The sequence below is a fragment of the Chiroxiphia lanceolata genome, chromosome 8 (genome assembly GCF_009829145.1).
Source record: "Chiroxiphia lanceolata isolate bChiLan1 chromosome 8, bChiLan1.pri, whole genome shotgun sequence".
Taxonomy (NCBI): Eukaryota; Metazoa; Chordata; class Aves; order Passeriformes; family Pipridae; genus Chiroxiphia; species Chiroxiphia lanceolata.
Window position 1 is genome coordinate 21,790,026 of NC_045644.1, and position 18,906 is coordinate 21,808,931.

The 18,906-nt window shown below is 45.3% G+C and overlaps 1 protein-coding gene across 7 annotated transcripts in view; it reads right to left on the reverse strand.

The window, feature by feature from the left end:
* Window positions 1-18,906, reverse strand: part of CAMK2G (calcium/calmodulin dependent protein kinase II gamma) — a 117,968-nt gene that overhangs the window by 3,422 nt on the left and 95,640 nt on the right. For 3 of the 7 annotated variants that reach the window (XM_032695712.1, XM_032695713.1, XM_032695717.1), the window contains 7 exons: window positions 16,352-16,384; window positions 12,417-12,485; window positions 10,781-10,825; window positions 10,087-10,135; window positions 3,715-3,790; window positions 3,127-3,221; window positions 1,816-2,061 (listed from right to left, as the gene is read on the reverse strand). In XM_032695712.1, coding sequence (XP_032551603.1) covers window positions 1,829-2,061; window positions 3,127-3,221; window positions 3,715-3,790; window positions 10,087-10,135; window positions 10,781-10,825; window positions 12,417-12,485; window positions 16,352-16,384 — 600 coding nt within the window. In that variant the 3' untranslated portion in view covers window positions 1,816-1,828. The remainder of the gene's footprint in view (window positions 1-1,815; window positions 2,062-3,126; window positions 3,222-3,714; window positions 3,791-10,086; window positions 10,136-10,780; window positions 10,826-12,416; window positions 12,486-16,351; window positions 16,385-18,906) is intronic. The other 4 variants (XM_032695714.1, XM_032695715.1, XM_032695716.1 and 1 more) reach the window with 4 other exon arrangements.

Below are 18,906 nucleotides of genomic sequence, written 5' to 3' on the forward strand. Positions count from 1 at the left end.
TACGCAGAAGTCCTCTGATTAACATCAAACTTCTTTTATGGTTGCAGTTTCCTTTTGAGATGACTTACCCAAAACTAAACTCTGCCTTCCAGGTGAGAACAAACCACTGATTTCTACTTAAGCATTCTTTCACCTCATTCGTTCTTCATCCCTAGTTTTCACTGCACATGGGCCAACACTGCTCCAAAATGATTCAGTGCATTCAGATGGGGGCTGCCCACACTGACCCCATTTGTAATTGCATGTGGGTACAGCTCCTTCAGAACTCAGAAATGCATGCAAATACTTCAGCTTCTATTTAGTTTACAGGTTTTTTTAAATATTGTTTTAACCAACATTTTGTGGTTTGGAAACTGCTTCTACTCTGCAGTTTTCAGAAACCCTCCAGCACATACTTTTGGAGGGTTTCAGTATTTCAGCAGCCAAGAAACATACCTCTTCTGTAGCAGCTAAGACTTTCCATTCCTAAACTTGCTCAGGACTCCTAGGCATAACCATTGGGCCATACTGGATCTTTAATTTTATAATTTCTTCTGCATCTTTGTTTGGACTAAATCCAGGGCATAAGTCTCCATCAACATTTCTTTGATGAAATCTAATGCAAGCTTTTTTGTTTTGCTGCAAAGGTTTTATCCTTCTCACTGCCTTACTCCCTGGAAATTCGGCTGATTGTCCAGCTCTCTTGAAAGCTTCCCTGCTTCTGGTGCCCCCAACTGGCTTTTGCTTTTCAAATTCCATCTGTGACCTCCGCAGTTTGCTTGTGATAGTTCACATTCCTTTCTATTGCCTTCAGTAGGGCTAAATACCTTACACATATTAATAAAAACTGTTCTTGGCTTAGTTCCAAGTAGTTCACAGAACTAGGACTCAAGTAGCAACTATACTTGAGTGGTTCATCCCCAAATGACCACACTAAAAAAAGTTTGCCTCCCAGTTGTAGATGTTTGTCGTGTTTGCCCTTAAATAGAAAACCTTTAGTAAAAAGGTGCTAAGATTAGGAAACTTAAGTCTTTAAAATGAATGTGACATATACTTCAGCATAAAACAAAAGGAGGCAGAAAGATTTTGTACATCTAACTAAAAGAAACCAGTAAGGCAATAAACTAGAATGCCTAAATGCTGCAGAAGTAAATGGATCTGATGTTCTTCAGGACCAAGCAACAATAATTTCTTCATGACAAATTTTTAAATCAAAGTTTTTTTCAATGCTGAATTGGGCCAAGTTAATAGGGGGATATTTTAAATCCTCTAATATTATTATTTGTTTGGATGTTTTTTCCCTTCTGAGTTTTCTCAACATGGTACATTAAATAGCTTTTGCTTATCAGAAAATCAGTAGTAAAATTTATATAAATAAATCTTTACTCCTTATAGCATAGAAATTGTTCTCTATGGATTCTACAATATCCTCTCTAGAATATGATATGCTCGTCAAAAAAGTTCTCTGAAATCACCCCCAGGATGTAAAGGTAGACAGCTGTGAAACAGCAAACCCACCACAGCACGAGATACTCTTCCCCTCTGCTCTGGATTAGGTCTGTCCTCAGGCAGACCTGAGTACCTGGAAGCTCTGCTGCTACAAGGGTACCTACATCAGGAACAACTGTCTGGCACATGATCCCATTTGCCAGGAGCGGAAGATAATCTACTGAGTTCAGAGGACGGGACTTAAAGGAACACCAACTACAAGCAGAAGTTTTCAGCCTACAGTCAACTAAATCCGGTTCTCTCACAGCCAGCTAAACAGCCTCCGAATTCCCTCACACAGCAGCCTTAGCCCTGTGTACGATATGCACCTTCCCTGGCAGTCCATACCCATATCTGATCCTCACTGGAGAGGTGCTGCAGGAGCTCCAGAGCAGTGGTAGTGGACATTTAGCCACTTGCCGTCTCGGCGGTGCCAGACACGGGTCTCTTCAGACTGTGTGGTGCGGGGCCGGCCCTGGCCGTCGATGTACTGCGTCAGGCGGATGTACGCGATGCAGGCAGCGTCCTCCCCGATCACGTGGACGTGGGGGTTCAGGATGGTCGTGTGTATTGGCTTGCTGTTCTTCGACAGCACTAGCAGAACATGCAAAACCATCAGATTCATTTTACTGCTAAGAAGGAACAGCCTCCCACATTCTCTAACCTCTTTTGTATTCTACTCACCTTCCACTGGATTCTGGGATACAACAAAAATTGCTTCAGGCAAAATCCAAGCAATTTGTTCCCCTATCACCTGTTGCTCTCCTTAGGAACTGCACACATATTGCCTAGAATCCCCTTGGCCCCTTTGCTCCCTCTGCAAAGCATACTTGCCATTTTGTCAACATCAGTGCTGCTATGTCTTCAGTTACAGGAAAAGATCTTTACTTACAGAATATTGGTGCAAAGGAGTAAATAATCAGGGCATCTTTAACCTAGGCCAGCATTAAGTATGAACAAGCCTCAGAGAAGTGTTAAAAACAGTAGGCTGTTGAGAGAGACAAATTGTCTGCATACTAGAGCATTAGAAACTGCCCATACTAAGGACCTTGATCTAAACCCCAAAATAACTAAACAGCTCAGGATTTAAATTTCAGGTTATCTCATCCTGCAGAGACATCCATGAAGAGAGGTAAATTCACTGTTATAAATTATAATGTTTCTCCCAACTCTCCTGCCCCAGACTGACGAGGGTGACCCTGTATCCATGTAATGAGTTCATTAGGTGTTAGAGATCTGAAATCATTCAGGGAAAAGTCAAAATTAAGGCATCCTTATGCCTGACCATTCAGTATGTCTACCTCAAACAGACATGTTGATTCCATCAAAATCTGATTATTTTTCCATTTTCGTATCAGTAATAAGTCCAGTGGCCTCAACTTTTAAAGCTCTTGCAGTCCATGCTAGCAAAATATTTGCACCTGGCAAATTGTATGCCTCGAGTGAAGGGGTGTGGGTGTTAGAATTGAAAATTGTTGCTCTGAACAGGCTTTTTGAGGGGAAGGTTGCTGGCCTTTATGAATGCACTATAACCAAGGACAATCAAATTCTTGCTGACTCTGATAGCCAGCACAAAGCAAGGGCAATTTTCCCCCCAAAATGTGGCGTAAAGGAAGAGTAGAGAGAAAGCTGTTGGTGTTACCAAATTTACCCACTCACAGTTTTCAAAGTAAAACTTATGGAAATCCATTCCTTCAACCAGGTTCCCCAGTGCTTCAGGTTCAAATGAGGTCAAGCCAGGATCACAGATTTTTCTGCAAAGAAAAGCACCACAGGCTTACAGTTTGCATTTGAGCCAAGTGCTATTTGCACAGTGAAGTGCTGGTATGTCATTTGACTCACACCCTGTGTCCACCGAACTACATCTCCCTACTCCAAGGAGTAAGCTCCTGAAGGACTCAGTCCTATTGCAACAATATGGAGCCAACTGGTTGGCATTTCATATAAACAAGCCTCTAGGTTTCTGGCTTTGCTTTTTATTCTCTTTCTGCTCATCCCACTGCTCTTCCCTCTACTTTCCTACAAACCCAGGACATTTTCCATTTATCGCTTCGGCTGCTGTTTGATACCTGACTTCTACTTGATATTCATTTAGAGCTCTACTATAACCCCTACTCCTAATTGATGGAGGCTAAAAGGATAAAACTTTTACCATCCCTCACTGCATGACAACTCCTCACACTCAGGAGCCGAGCATCATTTGCACACAAACTGATAAACAACCTGTCAGAAGTCATCTGTACTTACGTATAAGCCTCAAAATCTCCGTTGTTGATGGCCTCTATCAGCTGCTCTGTTATCTTAATGATCTCTTGCTTACGCACTGTGAACAAGAAGAAAGAGCAATTTATCTGTGCTTAAGACTTCAGTGGAAATGTGGGGCTACTGGGTGCATCCTACAAGCAGTTTGTAGAGCACCATTAATCTAGATCTCAAAGGATGCTGCTCCCTGCATTCTGGAGATATGCAGTAATGACAGCCATCCACATGACAGTAGGAGGGCAGTGGCATGAAAGGGAAATGGTGATCCCGTAATGCAGGGAGAAAGGAAATAAAGGGGCCATATTCAATTTTTTTTCTTCTAGAAAGGTCTAAGGCACCAGAGGTGTCTCCTGAAAGACATCCTGATGTGCTTCTGGGGAGTCTGACCAGTGAATGTCAGTGAACCTGCCCATGTGAAGCACTTGTCTGGTAGCTCAAGATGTGGAAAACCTTCACCAGTGATCATATACAAATGGCCACCACACAGATAAAGCCAATTGGAAAAGTCTCCCAACAACTTGCCAATACCTCAGCTATTATGAATGCTGCAAACAAGCAACTGGGACACGTAGGAACAACTTCTGCAAGCTAGAAAGACAACTGCAGCAGGATGGATGGGTTCCAGGAAGGGGTCTAGCTATATACTAGTGACCACTCCGTTCTTCAGGCCGTTAGCTTCTGCCAATCCCTACAGCACAATTCTTTTCAGCACTCTGACAGCACTGCCATTAACCCAGCCCAGCACAGTGAACTCAAGACAAATGGAGACAAGGGTTAACTGTCTACTGTTATTTGGCCTCTGTCTGGCCAGCATCTCTGCACTCTCTTCTCTTGGTTCCCCACAGCAGATTACACAGACCCCATCACCTCTGTGGTGTTCCATCATCTGTGCTGATCTCAGGAATTCTTAACATTTTCAAAGTTTAAATTCAGGTCTCTAAATAACACAGTTCTAGTTCTAAAACTCTATGTGTGCCATACCTATGGTACCTAGGCCTGAGGCCTATAGGCACAATCTCACACCTCCTCAGCCTTCCCACACCTGCAGATATACTATCCTGCCCCATTTAGGTGCATTTAGGAGGTGCCCTGGCATTATCTTCAATATTAAGAGATAATACACAATTCCTACTACTCGAAGTGCATTTATGTGCCCTTCAGCATCTAAAATGTAGGTGTCTGAAATGCACCAGTCACCTGACTGTTCCTCTTTAGGCCCTGAAAGAAATTGGTACTTCTGGAAGTCTCAACCCAGGCATCTTAGATGCCTATCATCAGGGGGACGGTGTTTAAATTCAATTTACTATCTTCAGACATTCAGTCAGTGAAGCTGAATTCCACTCTCATCCATAAGATGCTAGTCTGAACTGCACGCCTCCCCCCCAAACTTTGATCCACTTGTGCATCTCATCTCATCGCTGATAACCACAGTTGGAAGAGCAACAAGATGATAATATCACTGGCTATGAAAGATGTCTGCACTACTCTGGAAATCAGTTAAGAGAATGTATACTACCCCACCAGCCACAGACAACCCTTGGATAGGGGACATCTGGCTCATAACAGTAAGGGAGCTGGTTTTGCCACACATGCTGTATACACTTCCACATATCCAAAGATATATACAGGGAATGGGTCAAAACGACACAGTGGGCTATGTCTATTGTGACAAATTGTCTGTGATTGCTTTCCCACGACGTAGAGCTACTTATTGGACCTCCCTCCCATGCACCACCAATGATGTCCGGAAGATGGAGTCCATGGGAAAGGCTCCATGTGGGATGAGTGAGGGAGATCTGCAGACCACAGCCAATGTGTGCTGACTCATCTCAAAGAGATTTGCAACCCCCTTCCCCAGTGCCTCGATGCAGCGGCATCAGCCCTGTCCTTCACACAAGTCCATTCCATCAGACTGTGCTCGTCTCCGGCTTTCACTCCATGTCCCGAGCTAGAACCGCACAAAGGAGTGACCACTATTCCTCAGGACAGAGAGCCTCGGGATGTCAGGGGGACAGCATTCACGCCTGCCGCTCCCGACGAATCCGTGGGGCCTCCTCCCTGGCACGGCAAAGGCACAAAGGAGGCGACGCTCACAGCACGGGCACCGAGCGCGACTCTCTGCTGCGCTGCCCTCCCACGACCGAGCCCGGGGGCAGCCCCGCCACAGCCGCGGCCAGCGCAGCGCCAGCCGAGCCGCGGGCACAGGGCCGCGGTGAGCGGCTCCACTCGAACGCCGCGCCCGGGGCGGCCCCGCTCCCCGCCTGCCCGGCCGCGCCCCCCGCCGCTCCCTGCACCCGCTCCAGCCGCTCCGACAGCGCCGGTGAGGGGCACGGAGGCGGGGAGGAGAGGGGGGGTAGCTGTACATCTAGGGTAACTAACATCACTCACACTACTCCACTACTACTACCCAGCTGCTAACTTACACGGTGCTCGGTTAAGTGTACAAAGGGAACTACTGGAGTTAACAAAGGCTCCGACCGAGCACGCTCTAACTCCAATGTCTGCCCTGGGCTGTCCCAGGCATGAAGCTTCTCTTCACAAGACTGTGTAGCTGCAAAACAATGTAAGCGTTAAAATAATAAACAAACAAAAAATTAGAAAGCAAAATAAAAACCGACAAAGAAGTATAGACACACACAGCCCAGCCCCAATCGGCACACAGACACATCCACATCCAACAACTTCTACCTGCTCTCCTGCCTCTGTCACGTCACCTGGGCCAGACACTGCTTGAGGCCACCTGGGCACTGATGCAAAAAGCACAGCAGGAATTGCACTAATGCTGCTGGGAGGTAGTTTGAGGGCGACCTAAACCTGATCGGAATAGTGACAGAGCAGCATGAGGGCAAGTACAAGGCGGGATTTAAAGACAAAGAAAGTAGGGACATCCAAATCACTGCAAATCTCAGCTCACAGGGGAGTGGGGTGGTGAGAACAGTGCCTGCTTGGCAAAGAAGTGATTTGGCACTCCTCAGTGTACCAAGCAGGGCCTTGCTATGAGCAAGAGGAAGGAGTTAATAAGAGAGCAGTGATGGACAGCTCACAGCAAAAAGGCTTCAGAAGAGATCATTTCCCTTCCATTCTGTCTAGGCAAAACACCTTTCCCATTGCACCTCACAAACCAGCAGCTTGACATCCTTAGAGCTACTTCAAAAACAAGTAACAGAAATGCTCCAACTGCTGCATCATATGAGATTCTGGTGCTGTATGCAGGAAACCAGGAAAGTATGACAGGAAAAGACAGAAGAGGGCATGCTTGCTTCTTCCTTCCCAGATTGACCTGAACAGAATCAAATACTCCAGATGTTCCCAACTCACACTAAGGATCCTTTTATTATTGCTTTAAACAGCCAGGCAGCTAGTACAGTACGTCTGTGTAGGGGAAAGGCTGGGAATCCCAGCTAGATTTTCTCCAACCTACTAGCTTTTTTTCATATGCATTTTCAGAGTTTTTCAGCCATGGGCTCCTCTGTGGAGGTAGCCAATTCAGGAGATATCAGACAGACATTACCACAACTCGCAGACTAACCACGGTACCAGCTAACTGAGCTAGCAAGACAGACACACAAGGTAAAGCTTACGACAGACAAATGCCCTTCAGAGCCAACATATCCAAGAATTTTCACTCAGAGCACCTGATGATGGATTCAGAAATGCTATGGGGTCTTCCAGCAGCCACAGCCTCCCTTTCCAAACATCCCTGGAGTAGTCTATAAAAACTGGTTTTGGTTCCTTTGGTACTTCTGAGCACCATACATGTCTGGGGTCCTTGGAAGTCCTTGACAAGTGAGACTGAATTCAGCCTAATGCATCCCCTCCATAAGCAAACCTGCAGCACTGACCCCATTTACCACAAGGAACACTAAGAGATACAGTGACTTGCTCGAGGAAACCCTGAAAGGCAAGTTCTCTGCAGAGAACTCCACCTCTCACCCAGATGAAAGCGAGGAAATGATATTAGCTAGGATGAGGTTCTGGTTGGTTGGTTGGTTGGTTTTCCCAGAAAGGGAGGGAAATATTTGGAAAATTTTAGTGTGCAAAGGAGGGTATTTGCAGGAAGGGAGATGATTTCTTTTTTTTCTGGAGTACTGGAATGAAAAATCAACGTTTTGGAAGAAAGTTGAGGAAAGGAAAAATCTTGGGGAGGGAGAAATGGAAGGGTGGAGGGAGGGGTGGGAAAAAGATGCTGTGAAGCACTGCAACCCCTGGACTTACTGGCTGAGAAACAGAGAGAAAGCTGGGACTGCATGGACTCAGTCTGTGTTTTGCTCTCACTGTGCCTCCGTCCTTCAGCACTGAGCTGCCGTCCCCGGTGAGAGAGGGGGAGCTAGCATGGCAGGGAATTAAAACACAAACACAACAAAACACGCAAGTTCAGTAAATAAAAAAAGAGAAAGGAAATAGGAGAACATTAAAGAAACCACAATGCTGGGCACAAAACATGCAGGAGTGTCCTCCAGGGCAAAGCCAAGTAGACAGCTCTACAACATGAACTACTGTGCAATTTAGAATGACAGAAGGGCAGGAGGCGGGGGAAGAACGACCACACTGCCTTTAGCCTCACCACAGTGGAAACAACATATCCCTGAGGCAACTGCCACTGATGGATAAAGACAACGTCTCCTACAGCACAGCAGGACTGATCTGTGTAACCTGGTGTCTATTTAAATAAGAAGTTGGCAGAGGAACTGCACAAGCATTTCCCCTTTCCCAGAGTCATGGCTATGCAGAACACTGAGAACTCCAACACTCTCAAACCTTTTGGTCTACTTAGTTTTGCTCAAGTGCTTGCTTATCTGAAAAAGTGGAAGGTCAGGAGTGGAAAAAGAACACTAGTGAACACTGCTACATTTAAAACTGAAGCACTAAAATTACCAGAGCTGGCTACAGCACAAACCATTACTGTGCAAACTCCTTCCCTCCCAATCACCATTCAAATGCTCCCTTCTATTAAAATTGTAACAAAATTTTCCAACCTCTGCCAAAAACCACAAAACACAGTTTTGATCTGTAGCCCTATACACTATATGGATTTAGCCCTGACCAGCTGCCCTCCTTCATCCCCACCTTCTGTTCCAGTCCTAGTCTTCTTTTCCTCACAGCATTTGTGTTCCTGACTTACATGACCCATTGACTCAACTGGCTCAAGCACGGGACCTCTCCTGAGCAAAAGGTGCCACAGGAAACAAAGTTCTGGACAGATATCTGTCTGGACGGTTATCCAGCAGAGATCAGACAAATCAAATCCATTACCACCCTACAAAGCCCATCCAGTTCCCATCCCTCAAAGTGAGATCCTTAAACCATGGATTACTCCTTGGCAAAAAGGTGGGAGCTAGAATACTGTCCTGTAATGAAGCCAGGTCTTATCAGAAACAATCTGTATTGCAGAGCTAAATTCACTCACTGACATGTGTTTCTACTCCCTGTGACTCCTCAGAAGAGGAGCCAGGGCTTGTGATAAGCCACGGGAAAAGCATCAGGAACTAGCTCAGCTGACGGAGGTGACATTGCTGCTACACCACAGGGTCAGCACTGATTTTTCCCTGGATATGTAACTCAGATGAACTACAGGGAGAATGAGAATATCTCTGCCTCAAAATGCAAGCTATTAACACATTTGCCTCAGAATGCAAACTGCATTTATCCATCCTGAACCTGCTCATTCAGGAAATGTCTGCTTGTCCTTCATTAGGGAGGTCAGGCAAAAGACAGCTGCTCTAACAACATGAGCAGATACGGAACTTGGAGCTCCTCAATTTAAAGAGTTTTACAAGTACAGAATACTTATGATATGGCTACTGAAAGGCGTGAAATCTCTTTTCAGCCTCTCCCTCTACTGATATCTCAGTCAAGGACATGGAAAACCATTTCTATTGAGAGATGGCAGGCTGAGAATTATCTTCATCTTAGAAATAAAAATAGACCCAATAGAAAAAATAACAAGGGTAGTGTGTTGCATATCACTAAAGAGATTTCAGAAAGGGGTGAAAAGGGAGACTGAGCAGTAAGAGAGGTTTCAGTCAAGCAGACTCCAAACCTCAAGGGACTGGTAGGGATTTTCCACACCTAGAAATGGAGTGGAGATGAACATATTATGATATTTGCAAGAAGAGAATTCCAACTCTGAGACAAAAACAAATTAGCTTGGGGCAAACAGTATTTATATACCACAGAGGCCAAGTCAGCCAGTTCCCCAATGCACAGTCCCACTGTGACAGGAATGACAGCATCATGGCAAATTTATGAACTGAGTCAGACACCGAAATCTGGGAAGCTAGTTCAACACAATGATCGAATCTCCAGAATCCCTTGCCTACACTTAACTGTATTAGAAATTACAGGCAAAACACCTACCTTTCAGATCCTCATCTTCAGTTGTGGTGTTACAGCTCTCTGTGGAACCCTGCACGGCAGAACAGAGCATTACCAGGCATCAGCAGTTGGGACCATGAGCAATAGTTTGATTTGTTTTGAAGAAAGATGGGGAAAAGCGCAAAAACATTGGCAGGGATGGCAGGGAGAGGATGATACAAGGAAGATTTGGATGAAAGCAGGCCAAATACTAAGCAAAACTTAACAGTATCTGTGCTCAGCTTTTGCATGTTCAAGCCGTTCACCCAGAACTTTTACAAGTATGGAAGTTACCAAACTCTGTCAAATGAAATCAGATGAGAGTTGCTTCTGTTTGGAAGAAGAATAGCCACAAGAAGCTAAAGAAGGGCTCCTAGGCTTTCCCAGAGGAAGTCTCCATTTCCAGAAGAAAAAAAAGGTACATAAGTGTCTATATCTTCTCTTTCATCCCACATACAAAGAGAGTGGTGGTTACACACCACGGTAGGAAAGAGATGTTAATATCTGAACAGTTGTCTTTACTCAGCCTCTTCCAGAGATCCACAGCCATATAACACAACCCTCCTAGTCTACTGCCAGCAGTATTCAGGAGCATGCTACAAATCAGGCATTGGAAAGGTAGAAACCGAATTAAGACACACGAAGACAAGAACAAGAGAGAAGCAGAGGTTTCTCTGGCAACACTCCCATCCCTTACCTTTATGCCATCTGTAGCATTATGGACAACAGTTGTTTGAGGCTCCTAGGAAAGGATGGAAGAATAATTAAACTCCAGTTCCAAAGCATTCTCTCATTTCCTTTCACTCTCCAGCAAGTGGAGAAAAGGTGTCTGACATTAAAAAAATAAAATCAAACCACAAACTCCAAACAGCACACGAGTGCCTGCGTGCGTGCGCACACACTTCCTGCACAGGTTTCCTTTAGAGAGACGCTGCACTAAAAGCTACAGTCACAAGGAGACAAAGCCCCCAGCTTCCCTGCAATTGCCCCTAATTCCCAATTTGCTTCCAGTGAATCAGGCTGGCACAGACACCAGACGGCAACCAAAAAGCCAGTCTGCACCCTCTGCAGCCGTTTATGAAGTAATGAACCCTCAGCATTGTCCTCACTGAAAAATATTTCAGAAGAGGGAGAGGGGGAAGAAAGGATAATACTGGGGCTGGGGCCTTTGTCTCCCAGTTTTTTGGAAAGGTTGCTGGGTATGTTACCCTAAAAAAGGGACATTCATAATTTCCATAACAAAAGGGGATGAGCCAGATCACCTCAATGCCTCTCAGAGAGGAGTTGCTAAGGAACTGTGAAAAAGGTATATTTTTCTAAAAGTCTCTAAAATGAGCTCCAATTTCAATAATAACAGTATTTAATAATTTAGAAAGGCTCTCTCAGTATCAATAACATCATGAACAAGCCAGTGAAAAGAAAGCAGAAAATTATGAAGTGTCCCAAGAATCCTTCATCCTACAACAAACAAAACCAACACCAAATTCCCCCCCTCTCACCTCCAAAAAATGCCAAATCCAACTCTCCAGAGACAGACAACAAAGAGCAGCTACCAGGCCTATGGGTGCTAACTAGCTCCTGCACTCATCCCTTCATTACCAGGAAAAGACTTCAGGATCCTGCACCATCTCTTCCCACTGCTGTCACTCTTGCAGGGTGGCTCAGTGAGGGCATCAGGGACTGTGCTGGGCAGTGATGTACACTCACCCATCCTCCTCTGCCACCCTTGCACTGCTGTCTGTTCTTCCAAGCATACTGAGGCAGGCCACACACACTGAGCTGTGCCATTTGATGTACTTGGCACAGGGCACCTATGAAGCCGGCACACAGCCCAAACAGAAAATGCCAGCCCAGCAAGTCAGCGAGCTGCAGAGGATCAACTCAAATGAGCAGGCCAAATGGGCCATCAAAGGATTCCTCTAAAAGCTTCAGTCTGCCCTTTCTTCTGTGGTGTCCTGAAGTCCATCCTCCATTTCCTGAGTGTTGGAGAGTGGATGGAGCTTGACACTCTCTTCTTCCAAACCTTCCCAAAGCCAGCAGGAACAGTTGGACGGGACACACAGAACTATACAGGGATGGCCCATGGGGAAGTCCAGGCAAGCTGCGATCCCCACATCCAACCACAGCTCTGCTCAGCACCCCCAACCCAAAGCCTGTGAGGCTGTGATCAGGCCCCACAGCAGCACAGGAACACAGACAGAACGAAGCCAAAACATAAGCTGAAACAGAGCAGCACAAGCAGCACTCGGGAAGGGGGGTGGGGGGGAGAAGGGGAGAGGACAGAATCAAAATTAAACCAAACAGGAAAAAAAAATAGTGGTTGGGGAAGATACCATGGACGTCTGCACTGGGGGTGTTTCTTTTGCAGTGCTTACTATACTGGTTTTGTTGTTGCTCTGTGGCTGAGACAGAAAACATGGTTTTAGTTCCACTGCTGGGCAGCAGAGGCAGCAAGAAAATGACAGTATTGTTTCAACCCCAACCATCTCCTCAGACCCTCCCCTCCCCACAGGCTCAATCACCGAGAAAAGGGAGGATGAAGGAGCGCTGCCCGGGTCGCTGGACATCATCCTTCCCTTAGAGGCAACAGAAGTTGTAGGGGATGTACCAAAATCCAAATGTACATGAACTGCTAGATCTATAAGGAAGGAAAACAGAAGGGAAAAAGGCAGCAGCCCTAAGGGATGGGGAGAATCCTGCAATGAGCACTAACAAAAATATCTGGTAAAGGAGAATGAAAGATGGCAGCAGTCCTGAGAGAAAGAGACTACAGAAGTGAGAGACACATGATAGTCATGGTGCAGTCTCAAACAGGGCACACATGAATCAAGTCTGAGGAATCCCAAAGTGTACAGGAACAGTCCTAGGTATGTGATAATGCTGAGGGTTCCAGGGAATCTACTGATCCAAGGAAAAGTGTGGTCAGCTCTAGAAAAGGTAGAGAAAAGGTGAGGTAAGTTGTATTTTATCCCTGCTGTGACCTGAACAAAGACGTTTCAGGACCAAAATATGGAAATGGATGGGTTGGGACACAAGGAAAAGGCCATATAGTTCTGCAAGTAGGAAGTTCTTTGGATGGTGCCCAGTAGTTTTTCATCTTTTCCCCTCTTCAGTCTCTCTTGTAGCTGTGGCAGAAGCATAAAATTTCCATTTTCTGCATTCCTGCATCCACACAGCACAACAGTGAGGCCATCACCAGCTTGCTGAAAAGAAGCATCCCACTGAGTCATGTACGTCAGTAACGTCAGGGGTGAGCAAAGTCTGTTTGTCTGTAGGAAGCCAAACCTGTGTCCGCTAGTATATAGTTCCTAGCCCAAATGTAACCCACACACCAGGTATATGGCTCTCATGCTGCTAGACACCAGCAGCAATGTCAAAATTGGCACTGCAGGAGCCCCACTCAAACTCCTTGGTTTACAGATTCAGGGTATCAGCTGGGAGCTCTCGGCTCTCAGTGTGCCCTCAGTGCAGTGGTTCTCTATCCCACTGTTCTCAGGGAGTGCAAACTCATACTGCAAAACATGAGGCCCTCATCACCACACCACAAACACCACAAAGAATGTAGAAGTGAAATGCTGAGCTGGAAAACATCTGCCAAAGGTATAATTATGTCAACCAGTGACAGACCTTATAAGGCTGAGACTTTACACACACCTACTCATACTTCAGTTTTCTTCACAAGCAACATGTCTTGACTTGACTATCCCTTTTGGAGAGGGAGAGAGAAGAAAGAAGAGGAAGATGGGGCAGGTGTAGAGAGGAGAAAGTAGAAGAGAGAGGCATGGATGAATTCCCCAGAAGTCCATGGAAAAAAAAAAGACCATATGATACACTCAAAGCTAAGAAAGGAGAAATACCACAGAAATTACTTTTTGCTGCCTCCTCCTATACATCCCTGCATTGTCTTAAGACTCTGGCTTTCCTAGAGCTTTGCTTTCTGCATGTGTTTCCAACCTGATGGCAGAAGAGATGACAGTCACTGTGGATGTCAAGAGGAGCAGATCAACCTGAAAAAATTAATCTCAAGCTATTTTGTGGCATAAACACAATCAAACTTCTGGCAATGCCTGGGTCCACCTCTCCACACAGCACTGAGGTTCCTGTACTTCTCCAGAAACAGTGATTCTAATGCAGAGATCTATCTTTGAAACCTCTTCCAGTGAGACAAATGCAGCACATTCTTCTTAGTCCACTGGGATAAGAAGATAAAGTTACCATGAAGGAAGCTATAAGAAAATAATTCCAATTTTTTGGAAGGCTTTATTACTAAGTCAAATGGGAAAACCAAAACCAAAACAAACACCCAGGAAGCCAATGTTCTGAAAAAAGCTGACAGCAGCTTGTTAGGTGTTGTATGTTGCCTTATAAAATACAAACCCACACACCCCCAAAGCACACAGCCTACCCTCCAGGCTGCACTGAGCACTCAGTTCATCCAGCATACTCTTCCTCAGCCAGTGGGCTGAAGAAGACTAAGTATCATGTTTGCTAGTCCAGAATCACATAGCATTTTACTCCAGCACAGAGTCCCAATGAAATTAAAGGCAGCTTACCCTAAGAATTTTTCACAGCTCTTTCTCAGGGGAGGTATCCAACATACTGAGCTTCCTGCACACACTCATGTCTTGTGGCCATCTAACCAACTCCTCTTCCTGGAAAGAACTAGCCTTGCCTTCTCAGAGCCCCAGGTGGCACTGCCAACTCTTACCCCTCCTTCCTTTCCTACCACCAGCCAACATCACAGTCACTGGGCAGGCTGTGTTTCTTGGTAATTTGGTACAGCTCAAGTTAGAAGAGCCCAATTCACATAAAAAGGTGCCAGGCCCTTCTTAAAATCTATGTAACACGATTAGCTTTGGCACAGCAGTTGGCAGCACTTCCTGAGCTAGACAAGAGACAGACAGACAGGCACAACGACATAGAGGGTGCAAGAGAAAGAAACAGACCAGTGTTCATATCGCTAAGGACACACACATTTAGCCAACTAAAAGAAAATAAGTACCAACACATGGGTTATCTCTGGTTATTTAGCCACCTTCACTCATCCATGTTTTCTGAGTCTGACACTTACACGGCTTACATATCCCAGCTGCTTTAATACGATATGCAAAGGGAATTTAAGATATGCTCTCAGGGGCACAAAAGAAGGGCAAGAAGGCACAGTGAACTCTTGCCCTGGGTAAACACAGGGCTGGTGAAAAGTCAGTCCCTCACATCAGACTTTCAAAGCAGTATTTTGGGATTAGGTTTTTTTGTGTGGTTTTTACAGTTTTAAGCTGCCATTGGAAGGAGGAAGAGGAGAAATATCTTCCAGGTAGTAAAGCAGAAACAATTATTCTGCTTTTTCGGTACTATAACGTTTCCTGGTTTTATCTGCAAATAGGGGAGAAATCTTTTCTGTTATTTTTCTGTGCAAAGGAGATAATACAATAATTGATTTTTTTTACTTTAGTTAATGTTCATATCTCAGTCTCAAAGTGTATCACTGAGCTGTGTATGCCTCCTGACAATATGACACTGGCCAATTTCCTCTTTGCTCCCTTGAGAGTGGATTTGACTACTTTTTGACAAATTCTATAGATGTCAAACATCTGGATGAATGAAAAAGGAAATGAACAGGACAGGGGAGGCAGTTACTGGGTATTTGGTCATGCTGGGATACATAAACGAGATCAGGACAAAAGGAAGTTTTGGATTATAAAGGCTCTGACAAACCTTTTCAGTAAGTATACTAAAAAAAGAAGTGACCAGCAGCTCTGAGCTGCCTGGTGGTGCTGTGCCTACACATTTCATCTGAAAGTGGAGCCCATCAGTCTCTGCCACATCTGCAGTGACTCCTAGTTTGTTCTACGCTGCAAGGCTCCTATCAAGGATGACGCACGAAACACCAGGCAAAGCACCCGCTCCTCTTTTTTGGCACCTCTGCAAACAGAATGACAAAGCCTCATGTCCATGCAAGGCACGGACCTGCTCTGCTGAGCTCAGGAGAACCACTGCCTTTTTTTTTTTTTTGTTTCACACTCAGAGCAGGCAAAGTCAAACTGCATTGCCAGCAGTTTGATTTTCTGCACAAATGGGAAGCTGTATGTGGCGGAGGGCCAGAGGATCACAGAGCCTTTTGGTGAGGACATGGACCTTTGAGTGCACACGGATCCCCCCGCCCCCTGCCCAGAAATGCTATGTAGGGGTGATGAGCACAAGCCGAGCGTGCATGGCATGAGAAATGGGCGGACGCACGAACGCAGGCAGGCTTACGGGAGGTGCTCACCATCAAATGCACACTGGAGCTCGACTTCCTTTTCTGGGACACTCATTGAGGAGAGGGAAAGAGAAGGGGAAGAGAGGAGATGAGAAGAAAAGCACAGAACTATTCACACAATTAGTGTGCCAGCAAGGGCCCCCTGCCAATAACGCTCCCCTGAGGCAGGTATAAGCAGCAGCAGAAATGCACAGACAACACGAAGAAGGAGCAGAGAGAAGTCCATTAAAGCACATGACTACGCACCAGGGGAAAGGGCAGGGCTGAAGATCCCCATCCCCTCAAACAGTGAAGTCAGAACATAAGGTGCCCCACACATTGATATAAGGAGTGAAGAAGAAAGAGGAATATATATCCACAAGATGTGAGATGCAAGGGGGTGCCTCTGTGCCTCTCCCACCTCAGCTTTCCCAGAGGTAGGCAGAAAGTCTACATGTGTTCACATTTGGAGGGAAACAGAGATATGTTTGCAACTCAAGTGGGAGGGTAGGGAGGAGGGCAGAACAGAGGGACACCCCCAGGGGCCAAAGAAAGAAGGGGGAGCTTCTGTACATATCATGGGGAGGAGACAGGCTCCCTCACACAGAATTTGGGGCTGATTGGAGAGGCAAGGTACACTAACACTCAAACAAGTAAGACAGAGGCACTCAACAGCCAGAACACTTTGTGCTTTCAGATTTCTCCTCAGTCTGTGAAGAGAACAAACAGGTTCAAACATTACTTAACCTTCTTGGACTCTACTCTTGTTCAACAGTATCTTCAGTCATCTTCAAAGACACCTTCACACTGAACTACACTCTCCAGTAAATGAGACTCAGCATGCATTTCTCTGCTCTTTCACTAAACTCTTCATGTCATCCTGTCTAAGTTGAGCCTGGCGGGTCTTCCAGCATTACAATGCTACTCCTTCCCCCTGCTGTCTCCACATACATTTTCCATCTGCCCTTCTTCAGTACTGTCTAGGCTATTTCTCTGCTGCTTACCACAGAGTCTAGCTCACATAAGTAGTGTAGGACAGCATGTCCTAGTCAAAAATTATGATGGTGTGGGCTCAGCTACATACCTCTGGACTCCTGCACACTACCACAGCCCACCCCTGGAGCAGCCTCTTGACACAGTACAGGCAATGGACTTGTACCTCCTTATTTCATACACTTACTGAGCCTTCACAGCTTTCAGCTTGCATGTTGCCTTCATCCCTGCTATCCTCACATCAGAGCTCAAGCACACATACAGACTGACATGCCTTTGAAAGCACAAGTGCCAATGTTACCTCATACCCAGAACCACATTCCTAATCACACCATACAGTCCAAATCACACAGCCACTGCATGAATAGACTCAAAGTAGCAAAGCTTCTGCCTCATCTGATCTTTAATTCCTGTACAGACAGACTGATCTGTTCTGGATTTGGCTCATGAAGCTTTCACTTCATGGAGGCACAAACATAGGGCTTGGCATACATGGTTTACAAATTTGTGATTTCTCTCATATTTTTTTCAGGACAATTTAGCTTCTCCACAGGCTTTTCCTCAAGCCAGAGCTAAAATATGATGTACTACCAGTGAATGAATACAGTGCTTAGACCACCAACAACCCAGAGGAATCCTTGTACCAGTCACAACAGGGTGCTCCAAAACTTCAGTTTGACTTTTAATGTATCCTGTAAGTTGCAGCAGGCAACACAGAGACTACATGGATACTGCAGGGAACTTGTCTCTGAGAAGGACAGTCTCATCTGAAATTCATACAGGTTCCAGTGAGTTACCAAAAAAGGGACAGAAAACATTAAGATACAAGCAGAAGGTTCAATACGAAAAGAGTCAATGAAGCCATGCAGAAAACAAACACCCTCCTACACAGAGGCACAATAACAATGACACAGGAGGAAACAGAACCCTCCGCAGATCAGAATTTAATTAGAATACAAGCTAAATTTAAAACAGCCTTGGTCTATTAACATGGCATGATGTAGTGTAGAAATCCCAGAAAGCACATTATTGCTGGCTACTATAATAACAGGGGCAAGGAAAGCTAGCTAGCCAGTATGAAAAGGTGGGGAGTGAGGTCCTGTGTTACAACCAGAGCAAGAAAATACTACTAAAACACAAGACAAGTTAGATAATGCCAACATGAGGCACGGCAGTAAGTGCTAAAGCATCAAAATTATTAAGTCAAACATATACAAGGAAGTTACTAAAACCAGATCAATCCTCCCAATACCATCTTAACAGCTACATCAGAACCATCTAGGTTACCTTCCCAATGGTGACTAGCTGAGTGAGCAAAACTTTTGTTCTTATGTAATGTGACTGCAACTTAGCAAAGTAAATAAGATAACAAAAGTTTAGTTATAGAGTTCTCTTTCCCTTCCATAACACAGCTACATCTCTAAGAATTACCAGGCAGTGCAGAGATGTCACAGGAATGCAAAAAACTGTTAAAGGCAGACACATAATCTGCGGTAAAGTACTCACTGATCACTTTTTCCCACACCTGAGTGACAAAACATTCTCCCAAAGCAGCACAGACCACAGATCTAGGGATGAGTGTTTGTTAAAGT